The sequence below is a fragment of the Ptychodera flava genome, chromosome 17, assembly GCF_041260155.1.
Source record: "Ptychodera flava strain L36383 chromosome 17, AS_Pfla_20210202, whole genome shotgun sequence".
NCBI classification, from domain to species: Eukaryota; Metazoa; Hemichordata; class Enteropneusta; family Ptychoderidae; genus Ptychodera; species Ptychodera flava.
The window spans coordinates 22,596,302-22,612,989 of NC_091944.1; the positions used below are offsets into that span (position 1 = coordinate 22,596,302).

The window sequence follows — 16,688 nt, forward strand, 5'->3', positions numbered from 1 at the left end:
TATAAAAAAAAAGGTGAGTTGATGAGGATTCCTGTATGTTGGCAGCATACCCTATCATGCCTAGAGGACATACTGCTCCCCTTCTCCTTACTCTCTCTCTTTAAATCTGATGGTGTCTTTCATTATTACTCCAAGTCCTTCAAACTCTCTCCCATGCAATATCTGTCCATCCCTTCAGCCATTTTGCCTTTTTAACTCCATCCAGTGAAAATTTCATGAAACTTTGAAGAAAGATGTGGAAAATTCGCTACTGGAAAATTAGGTATTCCCGACTCAAATCTGATTGCTGCCAGGTGAATTTTTATTTCTAAGTATTATGTATTTTTTTAGTTTTTCCCTTGTTTTCAGCTGGAACTTTGCCGTTCATAGACAGTTATATTTTCCACCTTCTGCCTATTTTCTACATTCCTATTGACATGGCATTTTCAGAAGATTTTCTTATCTTAACTAAATTTTTTTTTCTGCAGGGAGAAACATCTGTATGAAACGCAGCCTTTCTTCCAGCTTGGTACAAAAACGATGATGACCGAAGCACAGATTGTCAGAGAAACCATATGGTATGTCAGGAGTAAGACTTTTCTTCATGTGTATTATCAAAGTAGCTGGCAGACGTTTCATCTGCTAACAAGATCCATGCAAATGTCGTCTACTTTGTTATAGGACAAAAAAGACCTGAAATGTTCAGTTATTTTATCCAAAGTGAACTGGTGTTGAAATTATTTTCTAACTTTGGACCTACTATTAAGGAGAATGATGAGACCGTAGCATATCAGTGATCAGGCTAGACCATAGTAAAACTAGGTGTTGTCCTACAGAGTGTGTTTCTATTTGTAAACGGTACCCAAAGACCAGCATATTGGGCCAGTGTTGTCTCAGGTGTACCAGAAGTAGATACAGCAAGCACATTTATCCTCTTGTCAACAGCATTGTCACCACTCTGTAGTTTCAAATTTCTCCGTACCATTTGTTGTCAAATAGCTACCACTGCCAGGCTAAGCTGTACACACACATACCACTGTTCACAATGAAGCTTGATTTAAACTTTCTTCAAACAATTCATTTGCAGGTTATTTTGTGGTGCAACGGATGGCTTTGTGTACAAACTCCAAGACGGTAGAATAAGATGCAATCCTGAGATCCAAGTATCTCATTTGACACCAGTAAGTCATTAGTGTCTGAAGCTTTGTAATTGCCGCCAAGTGTGTGCATATCAGTGCATTATGATGTCACAAATTTTGATGTTATAAATATTTGAATACATTGCAATATTACCCCTTAAATGTTGTTCCATTGTGTGATTTTTAGCCATTAATAATTTGATTTCTGATGATAAGAGGATTCTGATTTGTTCAGACCCAAGAGATCAAAACTAAGCTAACATATTTGAAAGATATTTCATTTAGCTTTAGTATTATTGTGTTGTTGTTTTTGTTGTGAAATGTCAATTCCAATTTGCGCTGGGACATATCAAAGTACCCAGTAATGAGGTTTTTATATCTCCCCATTGTTCACTGTTTTGAACCACTGTATTCGATCGTAGAGCACCAAAATTGTATTGTTGGTTTTCTCCACTATAAAGGCATAGTAAATGTCTGTTTTGGTTTTCTAGAATTGATTCCAAAACTTTTGAATGGACAAACATTACCATTGCTGTGATTTTAGTGTCCTACATACATGTATGTGAGTGTAGACTGAAAGATCTCTATGCATGCAAGCAAGTGGGGAGAGTAGAGAGTGCCCTCAGGCGACCGATCTTTCAGTCTAATGTGATTGCTACTTTTTGGGTTTCTTCTTACACAGAATGCCCTGTACAGTCTATTGAATCAATTTGTGAGGTTTGGCCAGATGATGTATCACTTGCGTGGGTTCATTGAGGACACTATCTGCAGTCCAGGTAGCCATCAAGACAGCGACCACAGGATGTCGCAGACCATGCAGGCGTTTGCATCCTCCATGTCAAAGTTCCTGCAGAGGGAGTTCCAGACCCAGCTGTGTAAGATAGAGAAACAAGTCATGGAACAGGGTAAGTAAGATAGAGAAACAAGTCATGGAACAGGGTAAGTAAGATAGAGAAACAAGTCGTGGAACAGGGTAAGTTAATGGCATCCCTGAGCGATATATTAGGGCCATACTTAATGTGGTAGGAAAATACTTGCTAACAGTACTTTTAGTTCTCTCACCCCATACTCAGCCCACCCTCGCTATTTAAAATAACAGGGGTGTATGTAGCCAAGCCTGGTGGTGAAAGAGCAAAAATTTACATAGAACATAACTTTTGGAATACATGGATAATAGTGTTGAATTGTTTTCCAGCCTTGCTTACATTATTACATTAAGGGGCTGTGTTATTGGTAATTGTACCTGGCAGCATAAACTTCTGTTTTTCCACATTTCTAGTGAACTAGTTGCACTTTAGAACATAATTGACATGATCAGTCTAGGTATAAGACTAAAGTACCTGTAAAATTCAACTTTACGGGATTATTCACTCAATGATGATAATTGTGAACCCTCCAGTATAAGAGTGTAACCCTTCTGTGATGAACACTACAATGACAATATATCACGTACTAGAAAAATTAATACACCTTAGTCTGCATGGTGTATATTTATCACTTTACCTACAGGTAGTCACTCTATTGCAAACCTATTTAACCTTTTCACCACCATGGTTTGACCCAAACCCATTGTTATCAGTAGTGATAGTGGACCTGTTTATGGGGAATAGGGGTGGACAGGTTAAAGGGAACATTTCTTGACATTGAACAGTCTTACAAGTTTTGTCAGTTTTGCCAAAGTACATTAGCTAAGGTGGGCATTTATCTTTTCATTGAAGGAGTGTTGATGAAAGTTTATGTAGTGTAGGAACCTCTAACTTTCAAGAGTTCAATGTGGAACCACACGGCCATTTTTGTGAATTATGTAAAAAATTCTCTGAGAAATGAGCAAAAACATTATTGCATTTCATAAGATGTAACCACTTAAAGGCCTGTGTTAGGTGTCAGATTGTCTTGCCAGGAAATGGCTAGATTACAATTACAATGGAAAACAAAAGGCTTCGACACCATAATCTTATTACACACTAGAACAAACCTGATCTTGGGGATCGAGTCCCCTTCCCTTAATGCATCACATTCATCAGGCAAACTTGTAGAGAATTTTACGAATGCATAAATTTTTACGCGTGAAAGACTGACGATAGCCTTGTTTCCTTCTAATCTCAGAGCAAAGTGTCACTTTGATTGAACTCAAGGAGAGATTATTTTGTGAGTTGGAGCAAGTCTCTGCCCTCCATGAGATTTACGAAATGGGTGTTGTCGATAGCAACGGAAACGCTGCCGTTCTTCTCACAACCATGTATGATAAAATATTACTACTGCAAACCAATACAATGGAAGCTGTTGATAAGAGAAAGGTGAGCTGGTGTATCTACGTTTACTGTTTTGGTATTGTTTATTTAGTGTTTACGTTCAGTGTATCAACTATATATAATTTCTTTCATAATTTCTTTTTTATATCCATAAGTGCAAGAAAGTACCTGATATGGGCCCATCTGTGACAATCGATTTGCATAATCCTAGTAAAATGACTTCATGTCCAGATATCAAATTATTTGTCAACAATAACAATGCCTGTAACATATTATTGTCACTGACAATAGGATTGTCAACAATAACAATATCATTATCGAGAAAAACGTATGCACATCAAAGCAACATATTGAACATGGTGGTCCAGTTAATTTCTTTTTAATAGTTATGATTTTGTGGTCGAGAGAACAGTGTGTCATTTTGTTGAGTGGACATGAAATAATTATTGATGTATTTTGTGTATTTGTAATTGAGTACTTTCAGCACATCCCAAATCACTCAACACATCTGACTATGGTACATAGACACGTTTAACCTTGGCATTGAATATACTGGTATCTATTCAGTGCGGAGAGTTGGATACGAGTGTTCTCTCATTCTCACCGTATTCTGTACTTCTTGACAGGTTTGTTTGATACTTGGCCTATTCATACAGTCTATCAGACCGTATCTGGAAATTATTGATGGTTGGATCAGCAATGGCACCCTCACAGATCCAGCTAATGAATTCATCATATCCAGGTAATCCACACATGAAAATTTTCCAAAGGTGCTTCCATTATATTGATTTATGTTCAACAAAAATGCTCTGAAGCAACGTGATCTAAAATGTTAATTCAATTTCATTTGGTTAATAAAAGTTTTGTAAGTTCTTACAGCCAAGAAAAAGATTCTGAAACGTTTAAATCATAGATAATACTTGCTGTACCCAACAGGTGAGCTAGATTGAAATAGCGCCACAAGTGTTCTTGTACAGGTATACTTTTGTTTATACCATGAAATGATATATTCACATTTAAAATTTGGTTTCATTGAAATTCTAGGGGAAATAAAAACTTTTTTATCACTATGTGCAAACCTTCAGAAAAGGAAAGTCTTGCCATAAAAAATAATTAAGAATGTCATTATCAATGGAAACTGTTCTTGTTGTCAGGAACAAAGAGGTCAAAACAGAGAGTTGTGATTTCTGGGAGAAAGGTTACACCTTCCACAGTATACCGGCTGAACAACAAGATACTGAAAGCAAGGACCAACAGGTCTCTGCTCCAAGTCAGCAAGAAGTACAGGATGTTGAAGTAGGCATTCCTGGGTTTCTGGAGCCAATACTGTACAAGATTGTACTGGGTGGAAAATCAATGGATCTGTTGGACAGCCTGCGTAGATTAACAGGCACCGCTGTTGAAAAATCACAAGGTGAGTGAAAATCAGAGATAGAGGTTATTTATGAAGTCTCAATTTTATGACATTTATTACACATTATTGTCTAGCATGCTCAGTGCTGAATGGTGATAGAAAAGAGTATTTGGAGAGGCATTTCTTCAAAATGCTAAAGTTTGAATAGTTTACTTCCCAGTAATTTGTGTATTAATTTTTAGTGTATTTGTGAATTCCTTTGTCTATTCGGTGTGAGTATTTTTTTTCTGACAGAGAGAATCATCTTGTCATAAAACTTGCCGACAATGCATGACTATTGGATAGCTCTCAATGCATGACTCTTGGGTTGCCTTCAATGTATGACCCTTGGGTTGCCCTCATTAAAGACCCTTTGGTTGCCCTCATTAAAGACCCTTTGGTTGCCCTCATTGTAGGACTCTTGGGTTGCCCTCATTGTAGGACTCTTGGGTTGCCCTCAATGTATGACCCTCGGGTTGCCTTCAATGTATGACTCTTGGGCTACCCTCATTAAAGACCCTTGGGTTGCCTTCAAACTATAACCTTTAGTCGGCTGAAAATATGGTTTGACCCTAAAAAAATTGCTACAAAAGGTTTCTCAACGGTTTTTGATAGAGTCAAATGTGTTTAATAACATACTAAAAGTCTACCAAAATCTGACCACCGGAAACGCGTCATTTTCAAGATGGCGTCCAAGATGGCCGCCATATACTTAAAATGGCCATAACTATACCAAAAAAAATTGCTACAAAAGGTTTCTCAACGGTTTTGATAGAGTCAAATGTGCTTAATAACATAGTAAAAGTCTACCAAAATCTGACCACCGGAAACGCGTCATTTTCAAGATGGCGTCTAAGATGGCCGCCATATACTTAAAATGGCCATAAAAAACTTAAATATTAAACCTAGACTAGTGATGTCTGTGTCTACCACCATGTTTTAGTGGTTTAGGAATCCAACTATCATATCTAGATTATAGGCAAGTGGTCATAAGTCCCATAATTTGCATATTTGTACATGTATTAAAAATAATCACTGTCACATTCTTCGTCCAGAACATGTTGCTCATGTGGATTTTCACAATTTCCGAGGTTAGGTAGTAAAGGGAAAGCAACTCCACACATCGTTCATATTTTGGGTGTTTGCGTTTTGTGTATGAAATTGTGTATAATATAAGTGTATGTCATGTTTGGCTGTTTTAAGAAAAGTGTTGCTTAGCCATGGTGAGACGTATCCGTAATCTACGTGTCTTGATGTTACTCCACACTGGAGTGGAGAGACAAGTGTGACACTGCGATCCGTTGGCGCTGCATTTCGAAAACAGAGTTTTCTTGATCAGTCGCTTGAAATTCATTCTTGATGGTGAGACGTGTTGAATGGTTGATTGTTTTTATTTGGTAGTATATTGTTCCACTTACATTTGGTGTTCAAGTAGTTAAGCTAGAATGTCTACTGGTTGGTCTTGTTGTGTTTGTGTAGGTTCGTGTGAACCTGAGTTCGAGCTGTCGTCGCTTTTGTGAAGTCTGGCACTTATAAGTGTATTGCCTATATTTCTGTTCCTTCTATATGCGATTATTGGTTGATTTTGGAACAGTTTTTATTTAGTGTTTCGTCTTTTTCAAGTTCATTTCAGTTTTCTGTCAAGGCTTGCTTGATTTTTGTCATTTCGATGTTACGGGCTATATGTTGTTATGAAGACTACTGTACAAAATACAAGATAGCTCTGCTAAAAATAATCTTTAAAAACAACACATTTGAATTAAACGATGAATTCTACCGGCAAATATGGGATGCTCTATGGGGTCTCCCTCGTCGCTGGAAATAGCAGATATTACATTTCACGAGACAGAAATGAGAATAATACAGAAAACACAAACAACAAATGCCGACCTGGCTGAGGTTCAGGGACGATGTTTTCCTGATTTTGATCGGAACACAACACGAACTCAATGAATTCATATCAAACATCAACAAAATGCATCCTATTTTCAAATTTTCGTTTGAAAACTCCTCTCAAGAAATCACATATTTAGACCTGACTATCTACAAAGGTCGTCGATACAACAAAAAGAACATTCCCAACACCAAGACACACTTAAAACCAACAGATACATTCCAGTTCTTACAAAGAAACTCATGCCATCCGGCAGCAACATTCAAAGGTCTGATCAAAGGTGAAACATTATGAACATCAGAACATGCAACAACGAAACCGATTTTACAGAGAAAGTCACACAATTTAGTGAAAAATTACAAGACCGACAATATAAAAATACCGCAATTATACGGTGTCCATCACATTTGATCTGAATTGGTACATACCAGTATGGGTACCAAAGATCAACAATAAATGTTGTTTCTATATATCAGTGCAGGAAAATTCCAAGTTGATGTTATGACAATGATTTCTGCACAGTACAGCCAGAAAAACAACAAGAAATATATAAACCATAAAAACAAGAATGACAAAAGTAAATAACGTCTGAAACTTTAGGTACTGGAGGTCAACTTTAGCAACATGCATAGCAAAAACAGCTAGTCCCTCTTAGTTTGAGCAGGTCTGTTAATATGTGACAGTTCAAAAACAATGACAGGAAATGACTCAAGGTCAGTGGAGTAGCCTGTTTCAGTCACTGGCATGCCACCACTCCTACATATTTGCAGGATTTCCCTTTTTCTTACCTCATTTGCACATTTTTGACGTCCATTTGAAGAACGTCACGTCTCAGCCCCTGCATCTACCCTGTACACCAAATACTGAGATGATAGCTTTGGCGGTAAGGGAGCTTTTGCGTGTGACGGACATACATCCGCACTAACATACCCACATACATACATACATAGAGACACACAGACGCCACCGACTCACCATAAAAGCTGTTTTTGTTATTTATGTACATACCAAATATGAGCTAAAAATGAAATAGAACGCATTATCAGAGAAACAGATCATAAAAGCAGAAAAAAACAGCTTGAACAACAAAAAGAAAGAAAGAACGCCACTAACAATACAGTAGCCTTCATAACAACATATAGCCCGTAACATCGAAATGACAAAAATCAAGCAAGCCTTGACAGAAACTGAAATGAACTTGAAAAAGACGAAACACTAAATAAAAAACTGTTCCAAAATCAACCAATAATCGCATATAGAAGGAACAGAAATATAGGCAATACACTTATAAGTGCCAGACTTCACAAAAGCGACGACAGCTCGAACTCAGGTTCACACGAACCTACACAAACACAACAAGACCAACCAGTAGACATTCTAGCTTCTCTACTTGAACACCAAATGTAAGTGGAACAATATACTACCAAATAAAAACAATCAACCATTCAACACGTCTCACCAATCAAGAATGAATTTCAAGCGACTGATCAAGAAAACTGTGTTTTCGAAATGCAGCGCCAACGGATCGCAGTGTCACACTTATCTCTCCACTCCAGTGTGGAGTAACATCAAGACACGTAGATTACGGATACGTCTCACCATGGCTAAGCAACACTTTTCTTAAAACAGCCAAACATGACATACACTTATATTATACACAATTTCATACACAAAACGCAAACACCCAAAATATGAACGATGTGTGGAGTTGCTTTCCCTTTACTACCTAACCTCGGAAATTGTGAAATCCACATGAGCAACATGTTCTGGACGAAGAATGTGACAGTGATTATTTTTAATACATGTACAAATATGCAAATTATGGGACTTATGACCACTTGCCTATAATCTAGATATGATAGTTGGATTCCTAAACCACTAAAACATGGTGGTAGACACAGACATCACTAGTCTAGGTTATGGCCATTTTAAGTATATGGCGGCCATCTTGGACGCCATCTTGAAAATGACGCGTTTCCGGTGGTTAGATTTTGGTAGACTTTTACTATGTTATTAAGCACATTTGACTCTATCAAAAACCGTTGAGAAACCTTTTGTAGCAATTTTTTTTGGTATAGTTATGGCCATTTTAAGTATATGGCGGCCATCTTGGACGCCATCTTGAAAATGACGCGTTTCCGGTGGTTAGATTTTGGTAGACTTTTACTATGTTATTAAGCACATTTGACTCTATCAAAAACCGTTGAGAAACCTTTTGTAGCAATTTTTTTTGGTATAGTTATGGCCATTTTAAGTATATGGCGGCCATCTTGGACGCCATCTTGAAAATGACGCGTTTCCGGTGGTCAGATTTTGTAGACTTTTAATATGTTATTAAGCACATTTGACTCTATCAAAATCCGTTGAGAAACCTTTTGTAGCAATTTTTTTGGGGTAAGGTCTTTTTTTTTCATAAATGCAGCTGACTATAACCTTGGCTTGCCTCAGTGTATGTCCCTTTGGTTGCCATCAATGTGTTCCCTCAATTTGTAAGCTTGGTTTGCCCTTAATGTATGGCCCTCGGGTGCCTTCAATGTATAACCTTGGTTTGCCCTCAATGTCTGACCCTATGGTTGCCCTCAATGTATGACCCTTGGGTTGCCTTCATTGTATAATCTTGGTTCCCCCTCAGTGTATGCCTATTGTTGTCTCCACAGACAGGACACCTATGTTCGACCAATTTGTGTCATCAATGTGTGAACTGTGGAAGTTAGATAATGCCATCAGTCAAGTTGAATCTCAGGACGAAGATGACAGCACTGTGGTATCTCTGGTCTCCATGGCGACAGATTCCAGCAAACTGTTACAACAAAATGCCATGATGCAGAGTAAGAAATATGACATCAAACCTAAACGGTGAGTGTGACAACATTAATGTGCAGTGAAATAAATAAGTGGTTGTAAGAAGTTTTTACCGTTAGTTAACATAGCACATTTGGTACATAGCACCTCAGCCATGCCCCAAGACCATATGATATGAAATTACTAGCACATGCTGGTACACACCCATAGAACAATACTGTAGATGGGATTCAAACCAAAGGTTTCCTTGATTCTTGAAATGCTCATGAGCATTATTGGCTTGATTTCTGTCTTGATATCTTGGTACATATAAAATGTCTCTCACAGTGTACTCTTTAACTGTTCATATCGGCTACGACCACTTGCATGTGGAAAGCACAGCTGCTTACATGTATATCTAGTTTGGCAGTGCTGTCTAGGTCCCCAGTTATTCTTCTCTGGAAGGAAAAGGACACAATGTCTTCTACAGACTCAGAACGCCCAAAAAATGAAATAATGGCGGTACAAACGAACCCACATGTACAAACACATACTTCTGTGTGCGTTTGTGCACCTGATTGTATTTGTACTGTGGTCCATTTGAATTCTGAGTTTGGCCTATTGAGTTTTGCACAGCAGCAGGTATGCTTTGCTGGAAAGCTAGCAGCACATCAGGTACAACCATTGCACAGTGGCTGGGGGATAGTCAGTATATTGTGTACATACATTAGCACATTTATCAGTCTGCCATTCAATAGCACTGTCTGTCTCTAGTGTTTAGGAGATGAGAGCAAGTGGTATCTTTTCCATGAGTTTCTTGTAACAGCCTGTTTTTCCATCATCCAATCAAACATTCATCCCTAGGTCTGAACCAGATGGTCTGTATCACAAGCTGTTGGCTGTATTTCAAGAGAGACCATTGGACATTCAGGTAGCCATGTACAGATGTCTCTACCCTCACATTGACACCAAATGTACCAGGTCGTCTAGGCAGTTAGTAGAATTACTCAAGTCACAGCACAAACTGCTTGACTACCTTGCTGCCGTAAGGGTGAGTATTCTGTGTGTAACATTTTTCTACTAAGATCAGTAGAGGCATCGCTCATGACCTTAGGGGTCAAGGTTCAAGGGGTCATGAGTGACTTTCCGCATACAGGTCTGTGTTTCAGCCAGCGTGCGGCATTGCGACATTTGACGCAATTTTTTTTGTTTTGTCCCGATAAAATAACCGTTGTGGGTCACCATGACGCAATCTGAGCAGGCCATATTTTTGTGGCTATTGAATTTTTAGACAGTGCCTCCTGGGCAGAAAACTACAGCTAAACAATAAAAATGCTGTAAGATGTTGAAAACAGTTTACCCTCCTTCCTACAAAGTTGCAATGTATTGAAACAGTTTACTCTCCTTTCTAAAAGTTACAAATTCCCTGGTACGTAAAACAAACATTGTTGCTGTTCGATACTACTAGTACAATACATCACCGGTGTACAACGTCGGTGAATACACTGACAGTCTGTGAGGCTTGGTTTTGCATAGATAAGTGCTGCGTACCGGTCGTCCTTGAGTTCAAGTTTTACCTACATTGCTTGCATCAAAATTTGGCCTGCAGCTACTCAGTTTGATAGTAAAAACCATAATTTCTACGGAAACTTTCACAATCAGAGTCATTGTACAAGTGAAAAGGAGACAAACTCAGGTTTTCTGAAAGGTCAAATCTGGGTCATTTCACGTGATGTCATGAATGAAGACCCCTAAGTACACAATTATGGTTCAAAAGAAACCACCTAGGGAGGCAATAGGTACAATCTTATGTAAAAGAGAAATTCTCGGTGCCTTCCAATTTACATGGCATTTAGCTTGACTGTCAGTTTTAAATTCTACTTTATTAAGAGTCATGGCAAATGGAGATTGTCAACAGTACTTGCAGTAAGCATATTCATTTTCAAATCTTCACATTTGAGAGCTGCAATTTTGCATGGTAACTTAACATCAAAGCAACAATTCAAAAGTAGAGCTATTAAAATTGTCCATTTGGCATATTTCAAACTGCTATAACTTATACAAGAAATGGTGTGATTCTGAATGATTTTAATATTTCTGCAGATTCTACCACTTTCATGATATAATAATGAACATCACTAGACATTTCTTGAAAATATAAATGAAAATATTTCTGGGCTAAAATGTTATCATAATCTTTGAAACAATGATTACTCTAAAACATTGGAAATTAAATGAACAATATCATTGTGTATTGTTTTACAGGATTTGGGTTTGGCCAAACCATTTTTGTCTCAAGAAAAATACTTATGCTTAAGATGCTATTGAGCCTGCTTGATCACAACTATGACACAACACCAGGGCCATAAACACCACAAGAATTGTATCTACATTGCCACTATGCTACCCATGCTTTCTTCTGCATGGAAAATTTTATCTGTGTGGCTCACAAAATTTTCGTCATGACTTACAAACTGCATAAATTTGCCACATTAGGAGCTTGTATCAAGTTGTCATTCTGTGAACACTGACAGAATGCTACAGAAATATACACTTCACATTGCCACCTAATTTTATTTCTGGTGGTAAAAGTTTACCACCAGAAATGAAAAAATATACCTATCACTTTAATGTCATAAAAACACAGATAATTAATGCAATAAAAGCTGAACAAATATTTCTTTAATGTAAAATACAAAACATCTTGATTTGAAAAATGAAGAACTCCTGAATACCAAGAAAGTTGTTGCCACACTTGAGATCATAAACTGCCTAAAATTTGTTCAAAGTGGCTACAAGATTTTTGATTTGGCTAATGAGTTGGCTAATCATCTTGGTGACTTAGGGGGAGCCCTACAGTTTATGTGCATACCACGTGGTAGCAGTAAACTTAATGATACTGCAAGTTTCATGTTGGCACAATTTTGCACAACACCATTGGCCTACTATATATACTCACCGTTAATGCACTCACCTGACTTGCCTATTGAACACCAAATACAGTACCAGGTCATAATGACACATAATGACACTGTACTGTTGTTTTATTGAAATACATTACATGTCCCCCAAAATTTAATTTGTCCCCATTCAGAACTACCATGGGTCACTGTGTCCCCATGCAAGCAAAAGCTGGCTGAAACACTGCAGGTACCTGTAGATGTAAGCTACTTTACACTACGGAATCACTTGTTTCTTGTCTACTATTGTTTGCCATTGTCTGATGTAGTATTTTTATGTTTGCGTTTCTTTGCCTCCTTTGACCAAAATTTTCTACATTCCTGCGGGCAGTTTACAAATTTGGAATGTTTGCTTGCTGGACAGTAGACATACAATTTCAATGGTACGTATATGTAAAACACTGAACAAAAGCATATAAAACATGAAATTACATATATTGTACCTGTATCATTTCCCAATGAACAGGTCCCACTGTACCTTAGAAAATGTTAGGGTCCGTGGGCTAGAGGGGGTCTACGTGCACCCCCCCCACAGGATAACAAACCTGTATTTTTCAGAACCCTTGGGATCCTAGAATACGAAATGGAATTTTAACAGGAAAAATATAGGGACGCAATAGCTGTTATGGTCATGTTTTGAAGGGTACCGTTTTAAAAATCACGATTTTCTAAGCCAAATGCATTTTCGTCAAATCTGTCTTCTTGTAAGTCATGTGCTGAGCTCATTTTTTAACTAAACCTCACTTGTTTGGTATCATTAGAAAGGGAATTTATTCCTCTTTAAAATGACATATTGCACTATGCAATATCTTCTACAGTTTTTGTCAAATATAACCAAAACTTACCCCTTACCCCAAAATTAACATTGCAAATTACAGTAAAACTCAAATTCTACCAATTTTTTAGCTAGGCATAATAAAATATGCATTGCTTTGTCTGAAATCTGTTTTATTTGATACAGGAACATGTCAGAAATATGAAATAGACTTTTAACAGAAAAAATATTGGGAATCTACAGCTGTAACAGTCATATTTTGAAGGGTACCGCAAAATAACAGTGTTGCAGATTTGCATGCATTTTTGTTAAAACTGTCTTCTTATAAGTTATCTGCTGAGCTTGTTTTTGAATATAACCTGGCTTGTTAGGTATCATTAGAAAGATAATTCACTAATCTTTAGAATGACATATTGTAACATGCAATATCTTCTATAGTTTTCATGATATATAACCAAAACTTACCCCTTACCCCAAAGTTTACATTGAAAATTTCAGTCATAGCTAAAACCAAATTCTACCATTTTTTTAGCTTGACACAAAAAATCTGGCCGTTTTTGCTATTTAATCTATTTTATTTGGTACAGGGACATGTCAGAAATATGAAATAGACTTTTAACAGAAAAAATATTGGGAATCTACAGCTGTAACAGTCATATTTTGAAGGGTACCGCAAAATAACAGTGTTGCAGATTTGCATGCATTTTTGTTAAAACTGTCTTCTTATAAGTTATCTGCTGAGCTTGTTTTTGAATATAACCTGGCTTGTTAGGTATCATTAGAAAGATAATTCACTAATCTTTAGAATGACATATTGTAACATGCAATATCTTCTATAGTTTTCATGATATATGACCAAAACTTACCCCTTACCCCAAAGTTTACATTGAAAATTTCAGTCATAGCTAAAACCAAATTTTACCATTTTCTTTACCTAGACATATAAAATCAGGCATTTATTTGTATGAAATCTATTTCATTCGGTAATGGGTCATGTCAAAAATATAAAATAGACTTTTAACAGAAAAAAGATTGGAATTCTGTAGTTGTAACAGTCAGATTTTGAAGGGTACAGGAAAATCTCAGTATTCCTGACTTGTGTGCATTTTTGTTGAATCTATCGTCTTTTAAGTCATCTGCTGAGCTTCTTATAGAATATAATGTAAGTTGTTAGGTATCATTAGTAAGATTATTTACTAGTCTTTAAAATGACATATTGTAACATGCAATATCTTGTACAGATTTTTATGAAATATGACCAAAACTTACCCCATACCCCAAAATTTACATCGAAAACTACTGTCATAGCTAATGTCAAATTCAAGCAATTTTTTACGCAGACATAAAAAATTAGACAATTTTTTGTATGAAATCTGTTTTATTTTGTACTTGGCCATATCAGAAATATGAAATGAACTTTTAACAGAAAAAATATTGGGATTCTATAGCTGTAACAGCTGTATTTTTAAGGGTACAGCAAAATCTCTGTATTCCTGATTCGCATGCGTTTTTGTTAAATCTGTCATCTTATAAGTCGTCTAATGAGCTTGTTATTGATTATAACCGGGTTTGTTTAGTATCATTGAAAAGGTAATTGAATAGTTTTTAAAATGACATATTGTAACAGGCAATATCTTGTATATTTTTCATGGAATATGACCAAAACGTACCCCATACCCCAAGGTTTATATTGAAAGTACTGTCATAGATAACGTGATCAAATTCCGTGAATTTTTAGCTAGACATGATAAAAATAGCTCTGTTTCGGTATTAAATCTGTTGTATATGGTACTGGGTCATGTCAGAAATGTGAAATAGACTTTTAACAGAAAAAATATTTGGACTGTATAGTTGTAACAGCCATATTTTGAAGGGAAATGCAAAATCGCAGTACCGCAAACTGGCACCTTTTTGTTAAATTCTTCTTCTTGTAAGTCATCTGCTGAACTTATTTTGTGACACAACCTGGCTTGTGAGGTATCATTAGTAGGGCAATTTATTCTTCTTTAAGATGACATATTGTAATATACAATGTCATTCATAGTTTTCCTGGAATATGGTCAAACTTTACCCCATACCCAAAAAGTTCAAATCGCAAATTACGGCTTATCTTAAATTCTACCATTTTTTGCTGCACATAATACAAAAGGCAATTCTTGTTTAAAATCTGATTCATTTGTTACAAAAGTATGTCACTAGTATAAAATTAACTTTTAATGGGAAGATGATACAATTTAGTAGCCATTTGGATCATTTTTGGAGGGGGAACCCATATATTGCAAATGTATGTGTTAGGCAAATTTGCCCTGATACCTGGGTACCCTTCCAAATATGATCCAAGAGGCTACAAAATCATATTATGTTCCTGTTAAAAGTTAATTTCATATTTGTGACATACTTTTTAAACAAAAACACAGATTTCATAGATTGCATACAAGCATTGCCTTTGGTATATAAAGTTAATAAATTGTAAAAAAGGTAGAGTTTCAGATTTGCAGTAATTTGCTGTGTAAACCTTGGGGTATGGGGTAAGTTTTGGTCCTATTTCATGAAATGTAAACAAAACATTGCATATTACAATATGTCGTTTTAAAGACTAGTAAATTACCTTCTATTGATACCTAACAAGCCAGGTTATGTCAAAAATCAAGCTCAGCAGATGACTTATAAGAAGACAGATTTAACAAAAAAGCAAGCGAGTTGGCAATACTGTGATTTTGCGAGACCCTTCAGAATATGACTGTTACAGCTGTAGAATCCCAATATATTTTCTGTTAAAAGTCTATTTCATATTTCTGACATTCCCCAGTACCAAATAAAAAGATTTCATATAAAGCATTGCCTTATTTGTTATGTGTAGCTAGAAAATTGGTAGAATTTGACGATAGCTACGAAAGTAATTTTCGATATAAACTTTGTGGTATGGGGTAAGTTTTCGTCATATTCCATGAAAACTATATCAGATATGGCATATAACAATATGTCATTTAGGAAAGTTGTAAATTAGCTTTTTAATGATACCAAATAAACATGGTTATGTAATAAAATAAGCGCAGTAGATGACCTACAATGGGACAAAGTTAACAAAAACACATATGAGTCTGCACTGCTGTGATTTTGCAGTACTCCACAGAATATGCCTGTTACAGCCATAGAATACCAATATTCTTTCTGTTAAAAGTCTATTTCATATTTCTGACATGTTTCTGTACCAAATAAAATAGATTTAATAGCAAAAATGGCCAGATGTTATATGTCTAGGTAAAAAAATGGTAGAATTTGGTTTTAGCTATGACTGCAATTTTCAATGTAAACTTTGGGGTATGGGGTAAGTTTTGGTTATATATCATGAAAACAATAGAAGATATTGCATGCTACAATATGTCATTCTAAAGATTAGTGAATTATCTTTCTAATGATACCTAACAAGCCAGGTTATATTCAAAAACAAGCTCAGCAGATAACTTACAAGAAGACAAATTTAACAAAAATGCATGCAAATCTGCTACACTATG

General features: G+C 36.4%; 1 protein-coding gene across 1 annotated transcript in view; it reads left to right on the forward strand.

The window, feature by feature from the left end:
- The window catches only part of LOC139115806 (gamma-tubulin complex component 5-like), a 36,816-nt gene that overhangs the window by 11,776 nt on the left and 8,352 nt on the right, over positions 1 to 16,688 (forward strand). Inside the window, exons 7-14 of the mRNA XM_070678174.1 lie at positions 468 to 557; positions 1,067 to 1,160; positions 1,801 to 2,023; positions 3,225 to 3,415; positions 3,997 to 4,112; positions 4,525 to 4,784; positions 9,315 to 9,513; positions 10,303 to 10,489. Coding sequence (XP_070534275.1) covers positions 468 to 557; positions 1,067 to 1,160; positions 1,801 to 2,023; positions 3,225 to 3,415; positions 3,997 to 4,112; positions 4,525 to 4,784; positions 9,315 to 9,513; positions 10,303 to 10,489 — 1,360 coding nt within the window. The remainder of the gene's footprint in view (positions 1 to 467; positions 558 to 1,066; positions 1,161 to 1,800; positions 2,024 to 3,224; positions 3,416 to 3,996; positions 4,113 to 4,524; positions 4,785 to 9,314; positions 9,514 to 10,302; positions 10,490 to 16,688) is intronic.